This window comes from Lepisosteus oculatus, chromosome 3 (assembly GCF_040954835.1).
Source record: "Lepisosteus oculatus isolate fLepOcu1 chromosome 3, fLepOcu1.hap2, whole genome shotgun sequence".
NCBI classification, from domain to species: domain Eukaryota; kingdom Metazoa; phylum Chordata; class Actinopteri; order Semionotiformes; family Lepisosteidae; genus Lepisosteus; species Lepisosteus oculatus.
The window spans coordinates 6,872,692-6,892,659 of record NC_090698.1 but is presented as its reverse complement, the minus strand read 5'-3'; the positions used below and the strand labels follow the sequence as shown (position 1 = coordinate 6,892,659).

General features: G+C 52.1%; 2 protein-coding genes across 5 annotated transcripts; one reads left to right on the top strand and one right to left on the bottom strand.

Annotated features, from left to right (window-relative positions):
* Positions 1–528: 528 nt before the first annotated feature.
* LOC102697928 (RPA-related protein RADX) lies at positions 529–13,701 on the bottom strand. 4 transcript variants are annotated; one of them, XM_069186527.1, is made up of 15 exons: positions 12,871–13,686; positions 12,018–12,166; positions 10,916–11,087; positions 10,597–10,705; positions 9,899–9,987; positions 9,509–9,634; positions 8,520–8,621; positions 7,809–7,976; positions 6,726–6,865; positions 5,411–5,550; positions 4,539–4,622; positions 3,939–4,003; positions 3,385–3,699; positions 2,823–2,975; positions 529–2,197 (listed from the first exon to the last, which is right to left on the bottom strand). In XM_069186527.1, exons 1-15 carry the CDS (start codon positions 13,472–13,474, stop codon positions 2,067–2,069), a joined length of 2,547 nt encoding a protein of 848 aa, XP_069042628.1. In that variant the 5' UTR covers positions 13,475–13,686; the 3' UTR covers positions 529–2,066. The 4 variants fall into 4 exon arrangements, with proteins under 4 accessions (XP_069042628.1, XP_006627572.2, XP_015196156.2 ...); XM_006627509.3 differs by having other exon boundaries at positions 9,899–9,990; positions 12,871–13,680; XM_015340670.2 differs by lacking the exon at positions 2,823–2,975 and having other exon boundaries at positions 9,899–9,990; positions 12,871–13,701.
* A 1,168-nt stretch (positions 13,702–14,869) lies between these two features.
* Positions 14,870–19,758, top strand: LOC107076600 (zona pellucida sperm-binding protein 3-like). Its single transcript, XM_015340681.2, has 9 exons — positions 14,870–15,663; positions 15,871–15,977; positions 16,502–16,605; positions 17,046–17,220; positions 17,384–17,501; positions 17,802–17,893; positions 18,289–18,389; positions 18,621–18,761; positions 19,497–19,758. The coding sequence occupies exons 1-9, from the start codon at positions 14,968–14,970 to the stop codon at positions 19,652–19,654; spliced, it is 1,692 nt and encodes a 563-aa protein (XP_015196167.2). The 5' UTR covers positions 14,870–14,967; the 3' UTR covers positions 19,655–19,758.
* Positions 19,759–19,968: the final 210 nt, after the last annotated feature.

Here is a 19,968-nt window from a genome sequence, read left to right as displayed (position 1 = left end):
ATTAGTTGCTGATTGCAAAATGCCTGTATGAGCTGTGAGTCTTGAACCCTTCTAGCACTGGAGCTGCCTCGCACGTATTTAGTGTCTTTATTGACTTGCATAATCTATTTAGACCAGTGCTGTCCCATCCATCTGCTCTGGAAAGCCAGTGTATGGGAAGGTTTTCACTGCAGCTGGGCTCCTAGCAGGCTCAATCAGCTGGCTACTGGCTTCACTGGTCCAATTTAACACCTTCTCCCAACTCTTGCAGGGCTGTAGATCTACAGAATACTAGTAAACCTGCAGACACACTGGCCCTCCAGGATCAGGACTGGCCAGCTCTTAAACTACATTTCACAGGCACGTGTATAGAGGTTTGGACCAAGTCTTGCTGTTGGAAATGGGCACAAGGCATATAGATAAGAGAAGAGTGATTTCTGTGACCCATGTGTGAAGGACACAGCCATGACACAAGTGCCACTCAAATCTCTGAGGGTATTTGAGGATGTAGAAAAACTCAAATATAAACCGCAAGGTTCACTGTATCATTTTTGGGATTTTTTAATTGATAGCCCCTATGCCATCCCTGCAAAAAACAAAAAACAACTTAAATTTTTAAATAATATGCATTATGCAACTGCATTTAAACTATTAATGAGTTAGAATGGAAAAAAGAGACATTTTAAAATATTTTTTGTAAAGTCAGTATCAAATATATTGTGCAAATAACATCTGGGAATAAGATTTATGAAAAGGCTTTTGAACACGAACACTTTCGGCAACAGTTGAAGGAACATCTTTAAATAATACTGCCGCTGCTGCTAAACAGCTCAAACTCTTCCACAGCTCAAACTCACAGAGCATAAACCCTCTTAACACGGGCTCAGAGCTCTTGGGGAGTGACAGCAGTGCATTGAAAGATTTCGGGCCCCTGTTACAGGCCCCTGTGCTGCAGCCATCACACCTACAAAGCAGGGTGGGGAGGGCAGTTAGATCAGACAGAAACACTTCGTTGCAAATGGGTACAAATGTATCACTTTATAAGAGATCACTTTATTAGCCCTATAAAAATTCTTGCATTAGGAATTTGTCTTTTCCGCATATCCCAGGTTTCTCTCCATGAGACACACAGACAGGGAGAGAACCTCGGGGTCAGAGCACGGGGTCAGCCATTGTACAGCGCCCCTGGAGCAGTTGGGGGTTAAGGGCCTTGCTCAGGGGGCCCAACAGAGTAGGATTCCTCTGCTGGCCGTGTGATTTGAACCAGCAACCTTTCAGCCACAGGTGCAGATCCTTAGCCACAGTGCCACCGCTCTGCCCTGGCACCTAGAAGGCACCCTAGCCCTGGTGCTGTCAGAGTGCAGCACAAAGAAAGGGAGGAAGTTGTAATGGGGGGTGTCCCTCTGCTGAGAGAGAGAGACCCCTACTACAGCACCTCAGAGCGCAGCCCTCTGGAAGAACGACACCCTCACTGCACCACCACAGCCCCAGTGTGGGCTGGTTTCAGCACCACCAGGGAGGGACAGCTCCCACTCCCACCCTGAGCTTATCCCATTCCTGCACCTCAGGGCTCTGCAACGTCCAACAATATAAATACACAACATTCAAATAAATAAATACAATTAACTCATCTTAGCCTGTATTACATCAACACAATTTTGACCCACCTATAGTTTGAAATAAAAAACACCCTTTTTATAGTGTCAAGTTTGACAGGTGTTCAGTTCAAATGTCTTCCTTCACTCCTGGCCTGAGACAGGTCTGTACCAAAAACTGAAAAGCAGTAGGATCATAATTCAGTCTTTACTAAAAACTACTCCAGACTAAAAATGCAAATAAAGCCATGATGGTGTTGAAAGAAAATGTTCAGTGTGCACAGCCCTGGAGACCCCAGATTGAGTTCTAGATCACCATGATCGCTGGAGTAACCAGGAAGCCCCACGTCTTGCTGCTCGGCCTGATCTCAACAGAACCGAGCTGGGCTTCGTGAAACAAAACGGGTCACACTGTCGCATGGCATTTTGAACATCCGGAACATCAGCACGAGCCTCAGAGGTGCTGGCCAGCCGTCAGAAGGCCCAGGAGGCTCACAGGCTCGTGCTCAATGGGAAGGCGCGGCTCAGCACCAGCTCCAGCCTATCACCACCCAGCTGGCACATGTCAATCACGAACACCATCCTCCGATTGGTCAGCCGGCCGGCTGTGGCCAACAGGTCACCTGCAGAGAGCATGGAAGAGAGAGGGCTAGACTGAGGTGGAATATTACTGGCCTACAGAGATATTTTAACAGTTGAATTATATTACCATTCTGTACCGTGCACTGTATTGTATGTACTTGCTGCACTCTACAACTTACAATTACCTGTGAAATCATGTTACTGTGTTATAGAAATGACTGCCCTGGACAAAGGCTTCTACTAATAAAAAAAAAAAAACAACAACCATAGGTTTTAAATTAGCCTGGGCAAAGAGCATACACTACTGCACCAACACACACACAGCTAGTCCCTGACCATGTTCCACATCAGGACTGGAAGGGTTGTAAAAACAGGTCATCTGAAGGCTGCCACGTTAAGGGGGAGCGTTGGTGGAATAAAGACCAGCAGACGCTGGGGTCACAAGGGGCAGGCTATGGGTTCACAGCAGGGGGAGGCCCCCAAAAAATCCTGAAACTAGTGGTACAGTTGTGGGCCTCTGCTGTAAAGAAAGGCTGTGCGACAGACCCGTGGAGCAGTACGACACGCTGCCATACTGAGCAGTAAAACACCAAGGGGTGAGGCCGGGCCAGTCGCTGGCGGCCACAGTCAGGGACTAGTGGCGTGACCTCCTGTAGGGAGACTCACGGGGAGCAGGGGGTGCCGAGGAGGGCGAGAAACCCCCGTGTGCCAGGACGGCCGGCCAGCTGTTGTCGTGGGATTCGGGCAGCGGGGGCCAGTGCCAGTTTCCGGGGGATGCTGGGATGAACACGGTCTGGAGGGCTACGGCCTTACCGAGGTCTAGAGAAGAAAGAGCAAGACGTGCACGTCACAGATTCATACCTCTTGCACTGCTGACACTGCGGTGTCTCCACTACAGAAGAAACCTTCTTCTTCAGAAAAGACTTTACTTAACTGGTTCCATTCTTCACCCCTCTGCTCTTCTTAATACCACCTTCCATGGTCTCCTCTATTGTTATTGTTGTAATTATAATTGTGTCCTATCTTGAGAAATCTTCTTATTTATTGTTGTAGTCTTCTTATTTATTGTTATTGTCATCCTGTAAAGCGCTTTGAGAAGCCACCTTTAAAGGCGCTATATAAAATAAAGTTTATTATTATTATACTGCAGGCCATAGCTTTTGGGACTGCAGCGTCTGTATGGCAGGCTGGACCTTTGGGCTACAGCACCTCTGCGACACACGCGTACCTGCGATAGTGAAGGTGTAGTGCCCTTCATAGCAGGCCGCGGTTGCGAAGGTGTGCAGTTTCTCGTCTGGCAGCGTCTGCTGGAGCCGCCCCGGCTGTAGCCCCACTGCCGCGGTCTGCACCTCCCGGCGCTCATAGCTGCACTTCAGCGGCAGCGTCTCCATGGCGATGCCAGACTGTCCGAGCCGAGCCCCGGCCCAGGAGGACTCGGACCACTTCGGCCCGCTACTGGAGACAACTGTGGACGCGGTGCTGTAGGAGGCGTCTTCTTCGCTGTCGTGCAGGAACTCCATGGTGGCCTCCCAGAGAGTGCAACCTACCAAAGAGGAGATGAGATTGGTTTACACGTTCGTTTCAGTCTTTTCGCCCCAGGGCAGCTCCAGAAGAGACAGGTCAGATCTTGACCAGTTATTCCACCCTCTTGCTGCATGACAAGTCCAGGCCCTTGTGCCCAATATAGTGACAACATTGCTGCAGTACTACAGTTCCTACAGTCTGCAGCACAGGGTGAACTGAGCTAACAGGTGAGAGGCACGAACGAGAAAGGACACCTACCGCTGTCGGCCTCTGGGGCAGCCTGTTGGCCTCTCTGCAGAGGCGTCCTGGAGGGTCGGGCTGGCCTGCGGGACAGAACACAGGACACAAGGAATGTACACACGATGAGGATCAGATCTCATCCAACCTCAGCAGATCAAACTGAAGGACACCTCATAAAGGGAAGGGGTTTCTTTGGAAGGGTCAGATCAGTGTTAAAGGCTGAGCTGTGTTCAGCGTTGAACCTTGAACCGCTGTGATGTTTCCTAGGGCCTCGGGCTGCCCCACTGGCCTGCTGGCCTCTCTCCCCAAAGGAGAAGACGTTCGGAAATTCTGCACGGCCACCTTCCTAATTGGGTAACCAACAGGCTGGAGAGCTGCCTGCAACCCTTCCAGTTCCAGCGCAAACCCTCTGGAGGAAATTCCGAAGACACCCAGCACTAAAGCTCCACGAAGCCTTCCATCAGAAACATCACAGAAGCTCAGAAAAAAAGTGCTTCTAGTTTTCAGTAGACACTGGGAGGGTCATTACTTTCTTAGCTCGAACTCACATTTTTCACGGCAGCGAATGAGCACCAGGCAGGACTCGGACTGCCCGGTCCTGCCAACAGGAAGACGAACCTTTTTCTCTGTAGCTCCCAGTCGCTCCTCTTGTCCCCCAGCTGTCGTTTGAGTGATCCCCCGGCCGGGCAGCTGGCCACCAGGCTGCAAGAGCAAATCAGTCTCAGGACCGCTGCCCTGTCAACGAGCGCTACAGGGCAGGGCAACCTACTGTATTACGCGGGTGGTAATGCAGAATTACAGCTGCACTGAGAAGATAAAAATTCCTTTCATCGTGATTCCCTGCGGTGTGAACTGACGTACACCTTAAACTACAAGAAGACTGAGACGCAAGACGCAAGACGCAAAGCAGTAATACTCCAGTGGTGCTTTCATACTGACTTAAAATACATTTTGAGTTAGAATATAATAATAATAAACTTTATTTTATAAAGCGCCTTTAAAGGTGGCGTCTCAAAGCGCTTTACAGAATGACAACAACAATAAATAAAAAGAACACACAAGATAAAACACGATTGCAATACACAGAGGAGACCGTGGATGGTGGTACTAAGAAGAGCAGAGGGGTGAAGAATGGAACCAGTTAAGTAAAGGCTTTTCTAAAGAAGAAGGTTTTGAGTCTGGATTTGAAGGAGTTTAGAGAAGGTGACTCTCTGATATCCTTGGGGAGAGAGTTCCAGAGCTTGGGGGCATAGCAGGAGAAGGCGCTGTCACCCATACAATGTAGATGGGGGACAGTTAGGAGACCAGGATTAGAAGAGTGAAGGTTGCAATATCTTTATTGCGACTCCATCCACCAAGGCCAGAGCTCCCAGTTCGGGGTTGAACGAAACCAAGGGATCAGGTGTCCCGCAATGGGACAAGGGGATGGGTGTCCGACTGCTCGGACGCAGGTTGAGGCGTCACTAGGACGCTTCTCCGCGCAGACTCACCTGCTTCGAGGAAAGCGAGGCAGGATGGGGATCTCCGGGGAACGCTGAGCTGACCACAGGGCAGTCGGTGGGCTCCTGGGAGATGTCTGCACAAGGCAGGGGCTGGCGCACATAGCCTCAGCTGAGAGGGCGCTCTCCTCCTGAGGAGCACAACACAGCGCAGAGACACAGCCTGCTTAATGACCACAACACCCACCCTCCTATCAGCTAGAGCCTTCTGTCAATGGATTCCCAGGGCGCATGGGACAGAAAACAAACATACACAGTTACGTTAATTAGATTGTCCGGGCAGAGCTATACTGTTACAAAAAGAGGATTACGACACTAGAGAAATATCAGGAAATGATCGAGCTGACGGATCAATAATTAAAAATAAGCACGGCCCCCAACCTGCAAAGATTTTGCCAAGAATATCCCCTAACACCCCGAAAAACCCCAGACTGCTACCAAGTATTTGACTCTTACATAACACCTACACAGGCCAAGAGAAGAGATAAGCTGCCTTCTAAACTAAACAGAACACAACCTGCTGTTAAATCTCTCTTTACAATCCTGGATGCCACAACATGAACGAGAACCATTCTCCCTATTCTAAAAATGCAAGGCCGTTTTTAATCAAGGGATTCTTTACACAGGAAATCAAAGTTCCAAACAGCAGAATAACAACAGCAAGCTCTCTTAACGAGGTTCAAAAACCCCCTTGTTGTTCCAGATGATCTGAATAAGGAACCCTCGCCTTTGATATCTCCCTTTTCGTCTTCCTTTACCCTCTGTACTCCCTCTTTCTCTGGCGCCCTGTTTTATCCCCTATTCCTGGGCTGTTGCTTGACACTTAATCATCGACCCAGAACTTCATTAACTAAGGTAAACCAAGGTAGACATTTTACGATGGCTCTGAACACTGAATCTGGGACCACTTAATCCCAGCAAACAACCCGTTGCTAGGAAGCTGGAAATGTTGACACTAGCCAGGTGTCTCCATTGAACAGCCTTGTCTCGTTTCCGACGGTTCTCATGTTCGTAGAAGTGGGGCGTGAAAAGAAACCCGTTGGACAAGTGAGTGCTCAGCGCCAGGGTGTGGGGGGTGCATCTCGGTTTGCGTGCGTGTGGAAAATGCCCAAGCCAAGATGGGGAACCCCTCTGCGCCGAATGGCGCCTTCTTCTCAATCTCAGTGACGAGACCAACACGCTCGCGCCGTGCGGAGGCCCGTTTCGGTGAGGTGTACGTTACAAGCAGGCCGAGGTGTCAGCGGGAGGTCCCGACGGCCGCCGTGCGACCCCCCTCCCCCCCCCCGTGCCGGCCGTGTCTGCTCACCAGTGCCGCGGACGACCCGTGGACCCCGCTGTGCCCCACCGCCATCACCGTGCCCTGAAAGGCGAACCGCCGGCGCTCCCGGTACTGCAGTCTCTCGGCCTCTCGCCGCAGCTCGCTGGCGCTCAGCACGGGGGCGTCACCTGCGCACAGCAGACAGGTACAGGAAGGGGCCCCGGTTATGTAGGACGTGTGACCAGTGGCTTCCTCACGGCATGTCCGAAGGATTTCAATAACTTATCCATCCTTCTTCTAGTCCCTTTATCTTCCCGGTTATCCGGAATTAGTCGGAGCCTGTCCCGGCAAACAACCCACCCAGGACGGGACGCCAGATCATCACGAGACACATACCTACACTGGGACCAATGGTCCCAGAAGCCAATGAAACTACCACCATGTCCCTGGACTGTGGGAGGAAACCGGAGCACCTAGGGGAAACCCACACGATCAGGCAAACTACACGCTGTCTGTGACGGAGTTCAAACTCAAATCTAGTGAGGGTCTTCTTCCAGAGCTTCTGAGGATACCTTCTTCAGAAGAAGGTTAGATGTTCAAGAGTGTGCAGCCGTTTTCCCAGCTATGCAATAATAATAATTCCTTACACTTATATAGTGTTTCTCTGGACACTCCACTCAGAGCGCTTTACAGGTAATGGGGACTCCTCTCTACCACCACCAATGTGCAGCCCCACCTGGTTGGTGCAATGGCCAAAGTGCCCCAGTATGCTCACCACACACCAGCAATCAGTGGGGAGGAGAGCAGAGTAATGAAGCCAATTCATAGGAGGCCATGATTTGTAAAAGCCAGGGTCAGATTTGACCAGAGCACAGGGGTAAAATCCCTACTCTTTTTCCAATAAGTGCCATGGGATCTTTAATGACCATGGAGAGTCAGGAGTTCTGTCTCATCTGAAGGACAGCGCCTTTTTTACTGTATACTGGGGCATCAGGACCCACACAGACTGCAGGGTGAGCGCCCCCTACTGGTCCCAATAACACCTCTTCCAGCAGCAACCTTAGATTTCCATGTAGTGCCCTGGGTATCCAAGCAGCTTTCCTCAAGAAGGCATGACGGATAAGGACGTACCTTCTCCCTCCTTCAGGAACTGCTCCAGGGCAGCGGGGAGCTGGGGAAAGGTGAAGTATCCGCCCACGGCCGACTGGCTCAGAATGTCCTCATCCCTCAGCGTGTCCACCCACTGCAGAAACCGCTTGACCGCTGGGAGTTTCCTGTAGGGCCTGCCAGTGTGGTGCCCTGAAACACAAACGGTAACAAACCAGATGAAAGAGCAGCTGTCCCAAAACTTAACGCTGCGGAGCTGAAGAATGATTTCAACTGTCGAAACAGCTGCATTATTCAAGCCGAGTGGTTAGAATACAAGGCCTCACATGTGTAATTATTCTTATCAGAAAACAGTTGAACCCACAGCCGAAGTCATCCTGCCCGGCTGCTCTCTCTCACATTTCGATTTCACTTACCATTTTACAGGATTTAAATCCCCCCCAGTGTGTTGTGTATATTGTATTATGCATTGCCTTGTAATTTGACCTGTCTGCACCCGGCGCTATGGGTATCCTGCCTACAATGTCTATGCCAGTGTCCTGTCTGTCCTGCTGTATTTGCACCGTGGACGAGGAGGAACGATATTTCGTTCCACTGTATACTTGTATAGGGCTGGGATGGCAAATAAACCTGAACTTGAACTTGAATTAATGGCAGCAGCAGGCTTGCAGAGACCTGCATGACCCCTGTTCTCTTCCCTCGAGGCTGCTGGAGCAGGTCCTCAGCTCAGCTCACCTGTGCCGTAGACTTGGGTAAACTTGGTGTTGGTGAGGTACAGCATGCTGGGGCCGGGGGCCGTCTGCACCACCCTGAGGTTAGTGCACACCAACAGCGACACTGGGGTGAGAGAGACACCGTTATGCTGCAGTAATGCGATCAGGAATGAAAGGCCACTCCACTAGGACAACACAGCAAATTCAGATTTGCTACCATTCACCTCAAGGTCATCTTTTACATCTTATAGCGATATGTGCAAACTTACATGCGTTTGGTCTCTATTGATTTCAACACTTGTAATCCAAAGTAATTGTTATATCAGCAGATTAATCTGAGGCTTTATCAAGCAGAGCAGAACCTAGAATTAGGAGTGTTTTCAGGCATGTAGGTGCAGGAGCGATCTGTATTTCTCCCTCAGCATCTGTGCTGACAGTCTGCGATCAGGTGTGTTCTTTTTGCAGCTCTTGTGTTTAACATTGTTACTGTTAGAAAAAGCGATCCGCTCTAGAACAGAAAGGAATTCTTTAATGCCACACAGCAGGAGCTAGTGGAATTTGTGTTTGACACTAGCACGAGAACACTGATGAGGCAGACGTACAACACATACGATATTAAAAAGAAGAACACAAACTGAAACGAAAAGACAAGCAAAACACAAACTCGTAATCACACGCAGAAGTAAATACTAACTTTACATTAGGCAACAGGATTGTAAGGAAGATGTTCACAAGAGGCTAAATAGCTGTAGAGGGAAAGTTCAAGGTTCATGTGGCAGTGGGAGAGAAGCTATGGTTGAAGAGGGTGGTAACATTTATTTTAAGCAAATAACACCTCCCTATTTTAAATGGAATATGACTGTTTTATGGATCTATGAGTTTCAGAAGAACAGGCTGCCTGATGTGAAGAATGATGGGGCTCGATATAGCCAGACTGATGCCACACGCGAGCTGGACTGTGTGTGTTGGTACAGTTAGGCAACTTTCTCCAGGGTGGCGACGGCTCCTTACTGGGGTAGATCAGGGCCTGGAGGTCGGGCTGTGAGGTGGCGAACAGCTGCACGGTGATGGGATGGTCCCCCGTCCCGTCCTCCAGCGTCAGCCAGCGGTACTGCAGGAATTCCCCTGTCCCGTGCCCTGTCACACAAGACATCACTTTGCACCACTGCTCACTACTGTGCGTCACTGCTCACTACTGTGGGTCACTGCATACCACTGGTGTCAACTGACCACAGCTGCCCCTCTTTCTCCTGGGGCGGGGTGGTACAGTTGCCATGCAGACTCCCTGGCATGCTCTCGCCTCTCTGTGGTTTGTGTGCCAAGATGACACATTATGGGTACATAACACATGTTCCAGACACCACCGACAAAAAGTCTTTTGCACTGGCCAGTCAGGCTCACCTTTGGCTCTTATGCGCTCTGGCCGCCCAACAAACGTCACCAGGCCGATGACGTCACACCTTTGGTCACCCTGACAGCCGGCCAGTTCGCTGCTGAAAGACAAACCAACCGGTCAGAGTTACTGGGAGCTGAGCCGTTGCTCCTGAGGCAGCTGGGGCTTGATTTCCAGGAGCTGAGGAGTCCAGGAAGGTGGAAACACTGGTGTTCCTCTCCAGCACAGGACGAGAGTGAGAGTGTGAGAGTCCACGAGTGTGTGTGAGTGGAAGAGAGAGTGAGTGAAAGAATGAGTGTAGGTTTGAGTGTGAAAATGTGAGAGTGGTAGAGACAGCGAGTGTGAATGTGTGAGAGTGTGAGAGTGAGTGGAAGAGAGTGAGTGGCAACACCGATTGTACCAATCGGTCATGCTAATAAAGCACCTTGAATTGAATTGAATTGTGTGCGAGAGTGAGTGAGTGTAAGAGACAGTAAGTGTGAGTGAGAATGTGAGTGAGAGAGTGAGACAGTGAGTGAGTGTGTGAGAATGCGAGAGAGGAAGAGAGTGGTAGAGACAGTGAGTGTGAGAGTGAGTGGCAACACTGATTGTACCCATCGGTCATGCTAATAATTGAAATTTAATTGAATTGTTTGAGAGTGAGTGAGTGGAAGAGTGGAAGAGACAGTGAGTGAGAGAGTGGAGGAGACAGTGAGAGTGAGAGCACCTGTTCAGGAAGTTAAAAGTCAGTGCAGGAAGCTTCCACCGGCGCTGCTGCTCTTCCTCCGGGATCACAGTGATGGCTGCCGCAGGGTTCCGGGAGTTCAGGCTGATTTCTGTTTCAAATACCAAGAACACCCCAGATCTTAACCAAAGGCAAAGGAGGGCTGTTTAGTCCTTGGCAAAATATATGTAAAACAATTTCCCCTCTCAGCCTAAGGCTTGAACAGACCACGTTCTGCTGTGCTTTCTCACTGTGCCCGCTAAAGGAAAGCGAACCCGGTGCCCCTGACCGGGCCCTGAGCCGCGAGACCGCGCCGGCCTACCGATGCCCTGCTCCGCAGAGTTGCCCGTCCGGCTGGAGTAGCTCTCTTTGACACGGTAGTTGCGGAGCCGCAGCACCAGGCCCGGCTCCAGGCTGCGGTACCAGTCCAGGCAGAGGGAGTTCCACAGCACGACGGCGGCCTGGGCCGTGGCGTCCGCGACCTCCAGCGTGGCCTGGGAAAGACAGGAGGGGGTAAGGCGCTGCAGGCCCACCAGAGGAACACATCTCATTTCCACAGGACGGACGACTGCCCCATGCACACAGCCTACTGATGTGAGACCGCCTCACAGACCGCCTGAAACAAGAATAATAATTGCTTACACTTGTACAGCGCTTTGCTGGACTCTCCACTGAGAGCACTTTACAGGTAATGGGGAATCCCACTACCACCACCAATGTGCAGCCCCACCTGGATGATGTGACGGCAGCCATAGCGCACCAGTACTCTCCCCACACACCAGCTCTCAGTGGGAGGAGAGCAGAGTGATGAAGCCAGTTCAGAGAGGGGGATTATTAGGAGGCCATGACTGGTAAAGGCCAAAGGGAAATTTGGCCAGGACACTGGGGTAACTGGGCTACTCTTTTCGAGAAAAGCCCTGGGATTTTTAATGATCACAGGACCTCTGTTTCACATCTCATCTGAAGGACGGCGCCTTTTTTGCAGTATAATGTCCCAATCACTATACTGAGGCTTTAGGACCAACACAGACCAGAGGGTGAGCACCCCCTACTGGCCCTACTAACACCTAATCCAGGAGCAACCTCAGCTTTCCCAGGAGGTCTCCCATCCAGGTACTGGCCAGGCTCACACCTGCTGAGCATCAGTGGGCCATCAGTTGAGAGTTGCAGGGTGACATGGCTGCTGCAAAGCAAACTGACACAGTCCTGGTGTTAGAGGCTCAAGGGCTCCTCTACACAAGCCAGATGTTGGAGATTTCAGATGACTCGGGAAACTGGGACATCCAGCTGTGTGCAACAGCCATCACCCATGCGATCGCGCCTACGACTCTACGACTACTGGGCTATAAGGGAGAGAACTGACAGCAGCTGACTGGGCCCCGAAGGGGAGTGAACAAGCAAGCGATCCACGCGGCCCCGCTCACCTGGTACGGACACTCGCAGTTCTTGTCCGGCCGGCCGTAGTGGAAGAGGTGGGACTTCCTCAGCACGCGCACGACGAGGGCGCCGGGCCTGGGTCGGGCCCCGCGGAAGAAGGCCCTGCGGAGCTTGGACAGAGCGACTGGCTGGAGGTCTGCAGCACACAGGGAGCCCAGAGAGGGGGACTGTTAATGTGCACAGGCAACAGGCAAGAGGGGCGGCTCCGAACGGGCTTCCTGACCGAGCCGGGCTTTGCCTTAGGGAAAGAGAGAAAGTCACTCCCTGCTGATTAGGCACGCGTGCTGTGAGGGGATCGCCCGTAGCAGTGTCCAGCAGAGCTCTGATGTGGGAAGACAAGGCTAAACGCCCGAGGCCTTCACACAGACTCTGTACAGACCTAGCGTCTAGCCCAATTAGTTTCAAGTGAAAGAGCTTCAGCCAAAGCAAACTGGAATAGCAACAGTGCTGTTCAAAGCCACGAGCAGCCAGGTTGCGCACAGTGCCGTTCAGAGCCACGAGCAGGCAGCAGGCAGGTTGCGCACAGTGCCGTTCAGAGCCACGAGCAGGCAGCAGGCAGGTTGCGCACAGTGCCGTTCAGAGCCACGAGCAGGCAGCAGGCAGAGACCCGAGTGGGCAGGTACTCAGGTGCTCGAATTCAACCCAGTTCCCTGGAGCTCCGAGACTGTGGTATTAAGAAGCACGCCACCAGCCGACTTCAATAAAGATTACCCACAGAAGCATCAGGAAGAAAACAAACGGCCTCACACCCACACACAACGCATTTTTAAATGAGCAGTAACGAAATCACACCGCTTCTGATAGAAGCTGTCAGCTGTCAGGAGTTTCAGAAGCGCTCACCTCGTGTCCAGCTGGGCGGGGGCGTGTCATCCGAGTCAGACGGAGGCGCCTTGCTCCACACCTCGCCCCGCAGACCCACGTTGTTCCACAGCGGCAGGTAGCAGCATCTTCTCGCCCTGAGGGGGGCGACGCGCGGCTGGGCATCTCCCTCCACGCCGTACCAGGGGATCGCGTCCACCTGCACGGCGCTGAACGCCGCCAGCCCAGCGGCGACCCCCGCCTCCCGGTGCACCTCCAGGCTCACGACGTGATAGCCCCGGCAGCCGCCCTCTCCGCCCGTCTCCGCGGCCGCCGGGGCGAACGTCACCCGGCGCAGCTGACAGCCGCTTCGCAGCTCGTTCCTCTCCGCCAGGCGGTTCAGGCTGGGGTGCAGGCTGGCGCGGATCTTGCAGTGCCCATCGCTCAGCGTGACGTCGTAGAGGCAGTCGGAGGCGCTGGTCGCCTGCGGGAAGTGAGCGGAGAACTCCAGGTCGCGCAGGTACCGGTCTATGGCCAGCAGATACAGCGGCCCGCCGCAGGTCTTCGTGCTGTCACTGGAGGAGAAGGCAGAACTCGGCCGGGAAAGAGCCCTGTGCAAGACGGAGCTCTGCCTCAGACCGTCCATCCTCCCCTTCCCGACTGTAAACAAATACTGTATTTTTAAGACGCCCACTTTTAGTTTTTGCCTTTCCGATGGATTAGCGCCCTCTGCAGGCTTGGAGGACCACAGGCTGTTTTAAAATTGGCCGTTCATGGGTGACTTTTATATTCTCAGGGAGTATTACAAAGTTAGCTCTCCTTAAACAACCAGAGTATGGATCTACCACTTACTCTTGATTTGACAGATTGTGGTCATTTGTATTATGACGTCATCTTCTTCGTCCTCACACATCTTTAAATAGTAATGTTTTGAACATCATATTAAATTCAATTTATTTTCATAGAGTGGCTTTCACAACACGTTTGCCCCAAGGCGCTTAACAAAGCAAGTGATCGTACATGTTGTGAATACAGAACAGAAAAGACCAGAAGACAACGGAGGAGAGGAACCACAAACCTCTAGGGGTCCAGGGTCAACTGGCTGCCCCATTGCTTTGGGCATGCTATACAATAAAAAAGGAAAAAATAATAAAGGTATTAATCCACCCATCATGTCTTCTGTATGTCAGTACTCCATGCAGAGCTCTGTAGACCAGCAAAATCCTCCTTAACGAGAGCTGTTTCCACGATGTCCCTCTTGGGTCCATGGCAGTGATGCAGCAACCGGCTGTGCCATCTGGGCATGTGGGGAGGAGAATGGGATAGTCTGGTCAGAACAGATGTATCTACCTGGTGGGCCAACACAGAGACAGACGATGTCATGTACAGCAGCACCAGCAGCCATGGGTGCAGCAGGCTATGATGTATATGAAACCACTGCACTGCCAGTCTCAATCGCACTGTGGGCTATACACGGTTTGTTTTAAAGGCGAGTTTAATCCGTGTCCTCTGTCTCCCTCTACTGGGAATTCTGGTAAACCACGTTGCCAAACGAGACAGGAGACAAAGTTGAAGAAAACCGCTTGAAATGGATTGCCCAGTCGATAAATGAATGTAGATCACGATCTGTGACTATTATCAATCAAGAAACCCCACCACAACTTCTCATTCTCTTTCAATTTACCTTGTTGTCACGGGCGACTGTGATCTTGGGACGTCAGCGTAATTACTTGCGTCTTTCGCAGTTCAATGCACTGGGCGCAAACGCTCATTGAAGCCTTGCTGTCACGGTGCGTGCAGTGCAGCTAGCGAGCCCCACTGTGAACATAATCAGAAAACAAACTGTCCTTCGGAAATAGGGGAGAAAAGCGTTTTGAGCTGAAAGTGAGCCTGGTCTGCGCGGAATGAAGTTCAGTTGTGGGTGGTGCTGAGGCTGCCTATGCAATGGGTATCAGGTGAGACAGGAGAGCATCGCGGCGCGCTAATTATAGGACTCTCGGAGCCGCAATTATCTAATCAGCAGATAAAATCGGGGGTAGGAACCCACCCGAAGTCCTGTTTAAACGAGAGAAGTGGAATTTGGACGTTTCCTGAAGTTATAGCCTTCTAGAGTCGCTAACCTTCGGATACACTTGCAAGATGGGTTTTGTGCAATGCTTGGTTTTCTTCTCCCTGGCCAGCGGCGCAGGAGCTATCGCGAGGACGGGCGCAGAAGAGCGGAGAGAGCTGGAGCCCTACCCGTGGCTGGAGACAGCCGCCAGCTCCCAGCCTGTAACCTCCAGGCCCGGCCATCGCAGACGGGACACCGTGCAGAGGTTTCGGATGGTCCCCCGCGCGTTCCCAGGGGGGAGACTGGATTTTATCCGCCGGCACAACGGCACTGGCGTCAGACTCCCGTTTGACGGAGACGGGACTCCAGACGCACTCTCCCCCGGGAGCAAGAAGACGGACCTCGCTTCTCCCGACGAAGACGCTCAGTTTCTCGGCGTACGCAGACCTACCCCGGCCGTGTCTACGGCTCTGGGGGCTCCCAAAGGCCAAGGCCGTCGGGTCGCGGGTCCCGCCCCGGCCAAGGCGCCGTCCCAGGAGAGCCGCGGGTTGGGCTACCCGGTCACGCAGGGGTCGAAGCCCAACGGGACCGGTTCCGTGCGAGTCAAGTGCGGGGACAAGTACTTGCGAGTGGAGGTGGAGCGGGACTTCTGGGGCACGGGGACGCTGCTGGGAGACTCGGAGCTCTCACTGGGCAGCGGCTGCAGCAGTAACGGGAGGAAGAGAAAGCGCTCCAAGTTCATCACCTTCACCTACGAGCTGCACGCCTGTGGCACTCGGCGACAGGTAAGGCCAGCCCGCCGAGCACCACCTCGTAGCGTTTCTCCTTTGCCGTTTTTGTTTGGGGGGGCAGATCTTCGCTTCGGACGACCATTTGTAACGGGGGGAGAGCATATTTAAACCTGAGTTGGCAAAAGAATGTACTTTTACTGGCCTATGAGACTGACTGAAAGCTGCGCTTCCCGTCTCATCTCATGGCGCTCTGTGCGGCAGATCACCGACGCGGAGCTGGTCTACTTCAACCGCCTGTACTACACCCCGCGGGTCGGGAGGCGGCGGAGCAGGACGCAGGTGGCCACGCTGCAGTGCCATTACGCGCGGTAGGGAGAAGCAACAACCCGCCGAAAAGCACACGAAGTACTCGAGACGCCCATTGCGCGGACGTCTCATTGCGAAGAGTTGCGCTCTGTTTTGGTACCCGGAGGCGGCAGCGTGGGGACAGCGGCTGGCGCTCTGGACCCGCGACCTCTAGGGTCCCTGGTTGGAATCCCAGACTGGGGCGCCGCTGTTGTACCTTTTGAGGAAGGCGCTTTCCTCGGGTTGCTCCAGTAAACACCGCGCACCGTCCTGGCGTTTGACTGCGTCTTCAGGCCTCATTGTCAAGCCATTTCAATGGGCGCACGAATAGGGGGAGGATTCATCGAATTTCAGCATCTAGTAGCCCTCCGTCCCAAATCCCGCTGTAAAGGCCGAATTCCGAATGTAATCAATATCTTCTCCGGGAAGCTTGTATGCGTTTCGGACCGGGCCTTGATCCCTGTCGTGAGAGGGGGAAGCGCTGTGAAGCCGGTAGGTTTGCCGAGTCGGGCTGCGGCGTCTGATGCGACTCGGCTCTCTCCTCCAGGACCAAGACGGTGTCCAGCCACGGCGTCAAGCCCACCTGGGCGCCCGTGTCCTCCAGGCGCTCCTCCAGCAGCCACTTCGCCTTCTCGTTCGGCGTGATGACCGGTAGGGTCGGACCCTTCCACCGCCGGTCGCCAGACCTGGACACGCGTGTGAACCTTCCCCGTACACAAACGCAGTTAAAGAGCGGGGGTGTTACTCGCTGGTCCCTTTCCCCGAGTGTAGTGGAGTCTTCCCCGTCTGACTGCAGCGCTCGCTGTGGCACTGTGCTGCACCCATGGACACCTCTGTATTAGGGAAACAGGGGCTGTTTATATCCTAGTTTGTCCCCATCTGTAACTCATTCTGAATGAAGTCTTGTAAAATCCGGCCTTAATTACTACAACTGGGACTACTTTTTGACCCTGGTTCTAATTACCATTTAACTATACACCACGATACAGGGGGCTCTGTCTTCTACATGTCTTTGATTGGATTACCTTGAAGAAAGGGAATAGGTACCTTTTTAATGTTAGATTGATGTTAGTTTTTCCCCGTTTGGCCAGATGATTGGAAACCTTCGTCCAAGACGGTCTACTTCCTCGGACAGACCATCAATCTCCAGGTGTCCGTGCGTCTGCAGGCCCGTCTGGGTTTCAAGGTGTACATCGATAGCTGCGTCGCAACCACTACCCAGAGTGTTGACTCCAAGCCCAGCTATTCTATTATTCAGGATTATGGGTGAGTGTGGGGCTGCCTGTTGGCTCTGTGGATTGCCTTGGATCCCCCTGACCAGTGCGGCACCAGGCCAGCAAGGTCCAGTTCTTCCCGGACCCAACCTCGGAGCTTCAGCAGGACCTCCTACCCAGAATGCCACTTTTTTTTTTTTTTTTCCCCTCCCCAGGTGTCTTGTGGACAGTAGGCTCACCCACTCCACCTCGAAGTTCATGTCCCCTCGGAGCAACAGCACCCTGCAGTTCCAGATCAAAGCCTTCCAGTTTGAGAACAGCCTCTCGGACAAGGTAAGGCTGAATGGAAGCTTTCACACTTCAAGATATACAGTAGGGGTGCAGCGTGGCGCCGAAGGAAGTGTTGCTCAACGGGAGCTTCACAGAGCTGCAAACGGGATCTGGGCGACTACCTCCGCGTGAGGAATTCCGAACGCGTCTGCTGTTTTGTCCTAGACCCGTTCTCTGAACCTCTCGTCTACAGGCAGCCGCCCACATCCTGTGTAGTGAATAGTGGCTGCACACTCTTGCTGTGAGAGGGGCTGGGGGCACAAGGGCAGTGCTGACCCCCCAGTTATGCGCGTTCTTTCCCAGATATTTATCCACTGCCGCGTTTGGGCTGTTGACGCCAAGGCCCCTCCCAGTGAGAAGAAAAAGAGCTGTCAGTACAACCAGGGAGACAAAAGGTGAGTTGATCCTTGGCCCAAACTTCACTTTGAGTTATGTCGGCGCAACCTGTATCTGTTCCTGGGTTTAATAATTGCTTACACTTTTTCTGGACACTCCACTCAAAATGCTTTACAGGTAATGGGGACTCCCCTCCACCACCACCAGTGTGCAGCCCCACCTTTTAGGATTTAATTCAGTGTCCTTCCCTTTATGGGAGGATGTGTAGGCTTTAACTGGCAGCAGAGCAGTTTTCCAGCTCTATCCCATTCAAATGTTGGGGTGCTATAAAGCAACGTACATGTCCGCTTAAAGTAGTGCAAGAATGCTCTGATCGGATTGCCTCTGAGCACTGCTGGACATGCACACGAGTGCCCAGCCCGGTCTTGCTTTCCTGTGCCCTTTGACCTCGCAGGTGGGAGGAGCTAGAGGGACAAGATGGCGTCTGTGGCTGCTGTGAACGGAGGTCGTGTGGGAGAGACCGCTGGAGTCGAAGCCCAGAGGATCACCCTGATGGTGAGCATCTTTCACATTCGTTCTGCCTCCTAACTGGTGTGATTTCTGTCCGTTTGGGTATATGTTTTCTGTTTAACCTTTGTATAGCGTAATGAATAGAACTGTTTTTTTTTTTTTTATCCTGTTGAATGTAAGCTATGGTGATCATTTTCCCCCAATGTAAAAGGATTTTTGTGGAGAACTGAAGATGGGATTTGCCTCTCTACCATGAGGGACTTGCTGTCTCCACAGGGTCAGGATCATGGAACCCCAGTGGGGCTCTTGGTGATGTCACAGTGGGCCCGCTGCGCATCTTGGCTCCCAGATCAAACTCGTCTGTCAACAGTAGGGAGAGTCGCCCCTTGTGGCATGACGCCAATCTGACCGTGGCAGGTGAATGCGCATCTTTGTATGGTTTAACTAGGGAGAATGAAGACTCGATTATAAAATCCCTCAAGGACTGAAAGGGGAAAAAGATCTGATTCTCTCAGATGTTCTGCTTTTGGATTTAAGATCAAGGTGGAGTAATCCTGTGGATCCTGTCGATGTAACATGAAGACCAAGCCCTGAACAGTCTTGTTCAGAGGTTCATTTGGAACAAAGGGGCTCTTTACCAGCAGGGTTGCTTGCATTTGAACCAGAGGGACACCAGTGTACTGGGGATGTGTATAAAGTGTAGGAAGATTTCAACTGCAGATGGGAGTTCACAGGAGGTTGATTCTGATGGGGATCAGGAAGGCATTGTCATGGGCTAAGAAACCTAAAGCAAATGGCAATTAATGACGGATTGAGGAACTTGAGGTCACTGCACTAATGGGAAATGCCCATGCATGGGGGTTATGGTGGACATAATGGACACAACCTTCAGATGACGGTGTTTATGTAGATGCGGTATAGAGGGGGTGGTGGGTTTGGGAACTAATATAATCCTGAAAGCTAGAGAATTGAAGGATGAGGGTACAGATATAGACAGTATAGCACATAGGTTAAATTTGGAAATGTGAATTCTAAGGGCTTAACAAGTGATGCTGCAGGCCACTTAATGCAGACATTGGGACAAGCAAGTTACTGTATGATGAGACCGGGGAGGTGATGCTAATGGGGGACGTTGCATTCCCATGCTTTCAGGTGACTCGGGGATGCAGCTGGCCCAGCTGTTGATCGCCTCTGCCTCTGCGGTGTGTGGCTTCTCTCTCCTGATGGGCCTCTTCTGCCTCTGCCGCCTTGGCTGTCGCATTCCCAGGCATCCCTCCCTGGATTCCTGCAGGAATACCCACAGCCCATGACCCGGTCTGCCCGGGTCTGGGCAGATTCACCCGTTTACTTTGAACGGCAAATAAGTGATTATCACTCTGTACAGTTAGATGGTTAATAAAGCCATTTTTATGGACGGTTTGTGTCGGATCATCATTTATTATGAAAACTGATTGAAAGCTGCAGGAAGATCTGCATCTGCCTTAGATGGTCACATTAGCCTGTTGGTATTAAATAGTCTGGAGTGTATAAATGGGCTCCTTGTTTTATTGCCTCGGATCAGGCGCAGATCCTGGTCTGGATATGCAGACTTCCTGGCTGGCTTTAACGGGCTCACAGTGTGGTA